General features: G+C 39.9%; 1 protein-coding gene across 2 annotated transcripts in view; it reads left to right on the forward strand.

Moving 5' to 3' along the window:
* The window catches only part of TBC1D4 (TBC1 domain family, member 4), a 48693-nt gene that overhangs the window by 13887 nt on the left and 25803 nt on the right, over positions 1–9003 (forward strand). For both annotated transcript variants that reach the window (XM_010142217.1, XM_010142218.1), the window contains 5 exons: positions 648–780; positions 2687–2778; positions 3561–3671; positions 4274–4393; positions 7928–8002. In XM_010142217.1, the coding sequence (XP_010140519.1) occupies positions 648–780; positions 2687–2778; positions 3561–3671; positions 4274–4393; positions 7928–8002 (531 nt within the window). The remainder of the gene's footprint in view (positions 1–647; positions 781–2686; positions 2779–3560; positions 3672–4273; positions 4394–7927; positions 8003–9003) is intronic.

A 9003-nucleotide genomic window follows, 5' to 3' on the forward strand; every position in this document is an offset into this window, starting at 1 on the left:
AGAGTGTGGAGAAACACTGTCACTTCGACCTTTCTTACACAATAGTTGAGCTTTTCCAGTGCTGGTGTGTGGGAACATTTGTGGTGGTGGCAGAGGAAAGATCAGGGCAGACCACAAGACAAGCTGGCAGTACTTAAAGATAAGATGGTGATTGTAATGAAGCTGGTAGCCAGTCTAGTAGCCTGGAAGAAAGAGAACTGCTGTGGGAAGCTCCCGTCTGCCAGCAGGATGGATCTGTGGGGTTTTGTGCTAAAATGATACAGTGGTGGGAGGAAAATCTTTGAGAAGGGAGCGTGTGCAGTTTACTCAAAGCTAAATAAAAAGAAATTAATGCTTTTTATTTAGCCAGCATATATTCAAGCCAAAAATTCCCACTTGCAACTTCTTGAAACAGTGGCTGCCTGCCCAGTAAGTATGAGGAGCTGCGGTTAGATACTCAAAATTACAGTCTGGCTGAACTTGAAGATCGTGAGCATCCACACAAAAGGCAGAACACTGGGAATACAACCTTGATCTCTTCAGAAGATAGCAAATGGGGAGGTTTTGATTGTAAAGCACCTGCCTGTGATGTGACTTATAAATCTGATTTGATGTATATGGCAAGCATTTTTGTTTATACACTGTCTTTTTCACTCCTTCCCCTGTAGGTTGATGAGGTAATGCTTACCCTGAAACAAGCCTTTAGCACTGCCGCAGCTCTGCAAAATGCCAAGACACAGGTTAAACTTTGTGAGGCCTGCCCTATGCATTCATTGCACAAACTTTGTGAAAGAATTGAAGGTAGCAGCTAAGTTAATTTTCTAATTGTGTTTTTTCTGATGATTATAGAATTTAAATTGTTAACTATGAGCTTTCAACTTAAAGAACAGAGGGAAAAGTGTCCCAAAAAGCAATTCTTGCCATTCCTTTGCACTCTGTGTAATTAAGCGGAAGTGGTAGCAGTAATGATACTGCAACTGAATATAGTATAGCTTCTGTTATCCATACTCTTTCATTGTCATACCTCTCTTAAATGTTTTTTTTTTCCTGAAGAGGATGCTGTGAAGAAGGGTCATAAAAAGATAGTTGTGATCAAAATGGCTCTTGCTTTCCTGTGTGGGGTGGTGTTTTTTCTTTTACACACAAGCCCGGTTCTATTATGGGGAAATATATTAAGTTAGGACATGAACATCTGATAAAGAAAGTTAAGGAACTACCTGGCTTCAAATATGAATAGACAAACCTTTGTAGTTTCTCTGGAAGTGAGCTATGCCAGAACATATGCAAAAAAACCTTACAAGATCAAATTTAAAAAAAAAAACCAAAATCAAAACACTTAGCAGCAGGATCCTACTTTTATAGTCACTCTATGATGTCTCTTTGCAAAGTGGTGTATGCAAAAACTGGTAATTGCCAATTCTCCATTCATTGAAAGTCACTGTTGCTACTTACCTCCCTCTGGTGGATGAGAAGCAAAGTATAAAATCTTGGTGGAGAGAAATTCTGTTAGGTTGTGAACTGGTGCTTTCTGGGTTTGACAACAGATATTCAAAAGTGATAAAGCTTAACTGGGAAAATTGTCTGTCAGTGAAAAACTGTAGAGACTGCTATATAAGACAGCATAAGTACCCTGAACACAGTTGCTTGTAAGCCTGGGGTAAGTGTCCAGTATTAAAATAAAATCTCTTCTAGGACAACAGCTTGAGTACCATAATAGTAGTTTCATAAACTTTGCATGTAGTAACTGAAAGAGTTATTTTAGTGTTCCTTTGTTTTTATCAGTCTGCTTTTTTTTAGAGTCTAGGAGTTTATCATAATAAAACCTAGAGCTTTACGACTTTGGAAGAATAGTTATCTGTTCTGATTCCAATTTTCAGTGAATGATATCTACCTTGGATGGAAAAGCCATGTATCTTCATCTGATTCGGGGGATTTGTTTTCCCCATGGTTTTTGTAGCTTTTGCTAGAACAAGCGCTGTGAGAAAATGTGTGCTTTATTGAACATTAGAAATTCTTTTCTTTATTCTTACAGCTTTTATGCTGTTCTTGCTTTTAAGTGTCTTCAGTTCTCTGGTATAACCTGTACCCTACCCTTTCCTTGTGTAGAACTGCATCTAAATTTTCAATTAAAGCCATCTGAGAACTGAATATCCTGCCCATCGGGTATCTCTGCAGTTATATCTCTGATCTGTTACTCTCTTCCTCCACTCCCATACAGCTGTCTTTTAAGTGTCTTCAGTTCTCTGGTATAACCTGTACCCTACCCTTTCCTTGTGTAGAACTGCATCTAAATTTTCAATTAAAGCCATCTGAGAACTGAATATCCTGCCCATCGGGTATCTCTGCAGTTATATCTCTGATCTGTTACTCTCTTCCTCCACTCCCATACAGCTGTCAGCAGGCTTCCAGATGTCACTAATCTCTTTGTACTAGGACAGAAGACATCAGCAGGGTTGGGAGCACAACATTTTACACTGGAGCCAGCCATTTAGCTGTTGCTAGTTCTGTTTTTACTACTGCTAAAGAGACAAAAATATGTGGTTTAGCAAAACCTCTGAAGTATTCTGTATCATGTATACTGCAGATATAATTGTCATATGTTAAACTGAAATGCAGGCTTATGTCTACTACTGTCCTTTTTTTTCAGAAGTTTTTTTGAGAGATCTTTTGAAAATCTAGAAGCTTTAATGTTCCTTTCTTTTCTCAGGACTCTATCCACCAAGAGCCAAACTTGTAATTCAGAGACATCTGTCATCACTAACTGATAATGAGCAAGCAGACATTTTTGAGCGTGTTCAGGTAATATGTTAGAAACTATTTCAAATTTGAAAAAGATCATGGTAAAATGAGCTAGACAATTTTGCTTTTGTTTTTTGTTTGTTTTGTTATGTAGTTGATCTAGAATTTACAATATTTCCACCAAGCATCATGCTGAAATAGCATGCTCCAACCTAACCTCCTGTGTGACACACTGCTTCCAGAAAAGTTTTGATTCCCAAGTCTGCTGAGATGCTCTGGGTTCATACCCAGAGTATTTTTCTTTCCTGAGCTTAATTCTTTATCTATAAACACATTTCACTACTTGAAAGCCATGTGGGAGTGAGTTGAGAGCAGGTGAGACACTGGGACTGTGTCTGGCATTTTCAGAAGCTGTCTTTTTTTGACTTGTTCTGAGGCAGGATTCTGGTCTAAGCAAGTGTAATTAAGTAGATGAACAATACAATAATTTAGGTATCCAAAGGCTACACTCTTCTTTATCCTTACTGAAGAGAGGAGCGGCTTTCCTGGGTTCCTCATTCATTTATAAGGCTATACAGTGGCAGACAACCTTAGAAAAAATGTGTGGGCTTGAGGCTCCCTCCTCTTCATAGGCTGTAATGTTTTCCATATGAAAAATTTTGGTCTGTTTTGCTCAGAGTATGAAGACAGATGCGCAGTAGTGCAATTTGACATACTAATAGTGCACACTGGTACCTGACATATCAGTATATTCATTTCAGAGAATGTGTATGTATGGAAGGGAAAATAAGCAAATTATGATTGAAAGACAGCTTTTTTCTTGTCTTTGCTGTTACTGGCAGAAAATGAAGCCTGAGAATGACCAGGAAGAAAATGAACTTGTGATCTTACATCTACGCCAGCTCTGTGAAACTAAACAGAAAACACACGTTCACATTGGTGAAGCACCATCGGTAAAACTTGGTTTTGTGTTATTTCTCTCCTTCCTCCCACCCCAGTAGATTGTACCGTTGATACTAGCAGGGCCACTGCTAGATTTCGTCAAGGACAGCTGAAGCTGGGTTTTGTAATTGAGAGAGGACTGTGAAAGAAAAGTAATTTGATTTTTATAGTGGCATGCTTGGGTTTTTTTGAGTTTGGACAGCAGAAAGGGAGGAAAGAAAAGCAACCAATTATTTTTAGGTCTAATTTTCTTACAGTGTGAGGATACCTCTTTTGTCCTTTTCTTTCCTTCTCCCAAACAGTTATTTCTAGGGAGAATAGGGATGAAGAGGATTTCAGTTTAAACTATGAACTTATCCAGCAAAGACAATGGGTAACAGTATTGGTAATTTGATTCTACAAGATAGTCTTTAAGGACTTCAACTTTTTGGGGGTGTGTTGTTCTTTGTTTTGGGTTTGATGGGAGGGTTTTTTGTTGTTGTTTGTGGTGCCTTTAATAAAGGCCAAGGGTATGTTGTTTGTTATGCAGCTTGGTTCAGCTCTAGTCTTTGGAGGGCTGCAACTGCAAAAAATAATTGCTGAAGCTTAATTGTGTCCTTGCTCGTTTCAACAGACCGTTTCTAACAGCACGATTCCAGAGAGCTCCACAAGTGGTGGCAGGTTTAAACTTGACATTCTGAAAAACAAGGCCAAGAAATCCTTGACTAGCTCTCTGGAAAATATCTTCTCAAGGGTAAGATTAATAACTCATTGTCAGCAGCTCTCTCAGATATCCTTGACAGTAAAGACCTATCAAATTTTTTTGGTTTTTTTTTTTACCTCAGTGTGATAAACAGTTAATGAAGAGATATCCCTGTTGTGAAATCTGAGAGTTACAGCCAGGTTTTTTATGATTTAACTGTGCTAGAAAGTTTATGGTAAGGCCAGGGTAGGAGTGGGGGGTGATGGGGGCGTTGGGACAGGGAGAGCAATAAAGGCAACTTTCTGAATAGTGAAGGTTCATTGTAGGTGGCAAGTGAGTTAGCTGAGCATTATCAGATGTGTTGCTTCAGAATAAAAAAAACCTAATCAGGATAGTTGCATGTTCCCATAAAAAGACATGTTACCTTTTTTGGAAGTGTGAATAAATGTAGCTGCATAAACTGGAAATCTTCCTGTTGTAAGAAGTAATGACTTGCCTCTCGTAGCTAAAATTGCTCATAGTGGTCATTAAGAATCTTTAGACAGTAGTAACAAAGTTGTCCTTTTACTGGAAAAAAAAAAGCAATAGACTTAAGTGAGTTGTTCTTCATTTCAGTGTTGCTAGCCAGATATGATGTGGAATTGAAGATAATTAATGGAAGTCTCTTATATTCAATAGCCTTTTAAAGAAGTCTGAATTGCAAGTTTTGCTTAGCGTTCCTGGCTCAGTGGGGAGAGCCCTGAAAGCAGAGAATTAGCGTATAGGGGAGTATCTGAAGAAGGCTGAGTGTCTGGGAATCCGATATGTCATTAAGAAAAAGTGTGGTGAGCTGTGAGTACTGGATGGCTAAATATAATTTGGAGCAGTGAAATGAAGTTCCTTCTGCTAGTAATTTTAAAAGTACCATGCTAGATCAAAGCCCAAGTTGCACTTGTCCTGTAGCTTACGTCAGCTATAAAGTAACCTACAAATGTAGGATGCCACAGATATTCCCTATAAAGGAGGCAAAATATTATTTGCTAGGGAGAATCCTTAGAAGTCGAGGTTAGGCATGAGTTTGATTCAGGAGAGAAGCTAGCATTATAAGTCTCCTGGTCAAATCTGACCTATGTTGTCTAGCAAGTTTTACACACTAGAAACTTGGTCTGACGAGAGAGAGAGAGAGTACATGCGAAAGAGCGGTGACGGTCAGATCATCTGGATAATTTCAGCAGTCTGAAATATCATCAAATGGTGACAGCCACAGTCATGCCTATGCCGAGTCTGATTTCTTTTCCACATCTAAAGGCCGTGTGACTGGAAAGTGATTTAGCTCTGACTGTGGGTCACTAACCCTGAGGTGGTTGTGGAACAGACATACATCACTGGAAAAGTAAAGCAGCCTTGCCATATACGGACATACTAACGCTCTGATCGTGTCAAGGAAAAATAATTTAGATGAAATACATTGCTTAAGTTGAAGAGTTTCTGAAGGGAAATTACTATATCAAAGCCAACAATGCATATGTTCCTTCTCACCACGGCCATTGTGACACGCTGCGTGTTACAGTGTAAGGACCTACACAGTCCACGACTGAGTGCCGGAGAAGAGGACAGCTGAATCTAGATTGAGGCCTTTTTAAGTTTGCTGTTTATGAATCAAACTTGCTGTTGTGAGGAAGGTTGTCTATCTTTACCTTGAGATTGCAATAAATTAGGAACAACAGCATGTTGCAGTGAATCACGAAACTAGTGGGTGTTCATCCTTGCAGATCCTTTTAAAGGTTACACAGTGCAAGACTGGTAAAAATAACTGAGTGCAGCTCAACCACTAATTATTTGGTTGAAGCAGGTATATGTGACAAGTATCTCCGTGTATGTATACTGTGTGTGTTACATGCACACGTGTTATACAGTGACTGTTTTGATAGTTCTTATTACAACAGGCCCCATGGATTCTGGCTAATTCCTGAAGTTATTTAGATACTAAATATCTGTTGGTGTGGTGGGTTTTCCCCTCATTAAGCCAGCTGAAAATCAGATGGTATTGATGTAATGGGATGCTAATTATACATGGCTTGTCATCTTTATTTTAAAGTACATTTAGTAACAAAGACACGAGGAAAGAATTTCAGGGTTGGTTTGCTGGGGTTGTTTTGTTTTTGTTTAAAAAAAGAGTTGACATTCAGCATCTTTTTGTAGATAAAAAGATTTAAGTAAAAAGTAAAAGTCAGTATATGGGGGAGAGACTTACGCAGTCGCAATCTTAGCAAAATTAGAAATAAGTATGTAGCAACCAGATATCTAGGAACACTTTAAGTGGATGGCTTCTTAGCTAGATAAATAGTATCAAGTGATTAAGCTACTTGAAGGAGTAGCTGCTTACTACTCACCATAGGGAAGCACGCTGGATTCTGTGCTCTGCTTTCACTTAGTCCCAGAGGAATGCAACTTTTTCACTTGTTTGTTTTGCTGGACTGGTCTTGTTTTTGTCAGGTTTGAACTGAAAACAGGCTGTGGCTTCCTAATGAGGTACCTCAGAAAAATAAATATAACCTCTGTTTGACCTCATGAAAAGATTTGTACCAGCCCATGCTGCACTAACCTCTTCTGTTGTTGTTTTTTTCTGAACCAAAAACCCTTCTTATGGTGCAAAAGTGTGTGTTTTTAAAGCTAGTGAGAAACTTGAAGTTATCCTTTGCTCTTGTATTATTGTGAGGGTCAATGAAGAGATGCTTCAGGCAGAGAGTATTCATTGGTAATGAGCTTAAATGGGATAATGTACTTAAAGGGCACTCTAGATCTTGAAAATAAAGCTTACTAAGAAAAAGTAGGGTAAATAAATGATGCCGATGACATACCAGAAGGAGCTCTGTCTATAGTTGTCCTAAAAACTGGACTGTTTTTCCCCTGATAAAATACTGAAAGTAACTTACTTCAGCAGTTGGAGATGTCCAACAGCATACATCACCAGTGTTTCGTGGGAGTTAAAGTTAGGAATGGAAGGCAGTCAAAAATACTGTGGCTCTATTGCCTCTTCCAGTGAAACCAGATGACTATTAAGAAGTTCGGCAAAGATCTGCTAACACTGATTTCTTGCAAATTTGCCTTGTGGTTGTCTGCATTATAATTGAAAAATCTTGTTTGTATTTGGCTGGATTTGCAGCCAGAGAGCATTTTTTCCCCAGTTTTAGTGCTTTCACTACTTTTGACCAGGTGGACTTAATTTTCCTGAAATGTCTAGATACGGAGTAAAGTCTCTGAGGATCATAGTATGTCAAATGCATCCATTAGCTGCCGTGCATGCGCAATACTGGGACATTACTGAACTCAGCTGTTTCAGCCAGCTCAGCTATTTTGCCTCCAACAGATCAGGAAATACTCAGTTGCTTCAGACAACAGAAATGCAGATTTAAAACTCCTGGGAGCAAGGGGGGAGTCCCTGTTGTAATATCCAGTGCTTGCCCCATGATCTGTGGTCTTTCGTCAAACATGTCACGTGCCTGAACTGTCCTGTGTTCACCTGCACAGCTGTTGCCATCTTTGCTTAACCTTCAGAAAGAGAAGAAGGGGAACAGATGAAATTACCTGCCTTTTTTCTCGCAGGGGGCCAACAGAATGCGAGGCCGCCTGGGAAGCGTGGACAGCTTTGAGCGCTGCAACAGCCTTGCTTCTGACAAAGTACGTAAGGAGCTTAGTTGGAATTGGCAAGTTTTCACGCACGGGTGTTAATGAAGCGTAAATATGGCACTCTGCTTCCATTTGAAGGGGGTAGCACAAAGCACATCGATTTACAAAACTCAAATAACAGTTTCCACTGGGAGGCAGACAGTGTAAGAAAGCTGGCATGTGTGCTGACTTGAAGCTTCAGCTTTAGTCTATTGTTTGATCGCCAGTCCTGTTGGTTTGGGGTTTTTTCTACACTTCCTTTGCTTTTTCAAAAAGCAGGGAATTTCTGGTCAGCTTCTGTCTTGTTTCACTGAAATGATTACAAAAGGTCATACCTCAACAAAAGGAAATGCTCAGAAGGTGAAGAATCCTTTCTGCAAGTAATAGTTGCTTTAGGGAAGTAGAAATTTTTTAACCTAAAACCAGCTGTTGGGGATGCTCTGTGGGGGCAAGTGGGCGGAACTCCGTTCACTTTCTCTTTATTTCCTGTTTTTAATGTTTTACCTCACGTGAGGATTGATTGCTGGTTTTCCCAGGAGGTGAAGATTCTGTTATGGTTTTCCTGCTACAGTTACTCATAAGCTGGCTGTGTAATAACAGTCTTTCTTCCAGGATATCACTATGACGGCACAGGAAATATGCTCGCGATATGTCGAGGAAACTAGCTAAGCGCGGTTTCCCTAGTCTTTTCAACTCCTGTGTTGTCCTGAAAGAGCCAGAAGTCCGGTAGCTGGAATGTCGACCCCTGTGAGAGGATGCCTAGAGTAATTAGTATGTTGTTTGCATTGTATATATATTTTTTTTATTCCTCCCTCCTCTTTTTTTAAAGAAGGACTCTGCTACTTTGGAGTAAATTATCAGAGGATGTCTGCTTTTGGTGATAATTAGCATACAATAGGCCATGACCAAGAAGGGGGAGAGGCTTGGGTGCCCCGATGCGATGTGCAGCCCGTGGGGTTAGGCGAGAGCTCTCGCAGAGCGGCAGGCCTCACCCCGCCAGCACTTCCTTTCAG

Source organism: Buceros rhinoceros, unplaced genomic scaffold (genome assembly GCF_000710305.1).
Source record: "Buceros rhinoceros silvestris isolate BGI_N320 unplaced genomic scaffold, ASM71030v1 scaffold98, whole genome shotgun sequence".
Classification (NCBI taxonomy): Eukaryota; Metazoa; Chordata; class Aves; order Bucerotiformes; family Bucerotidae; genus Buceros; species Buceros rhinoceros.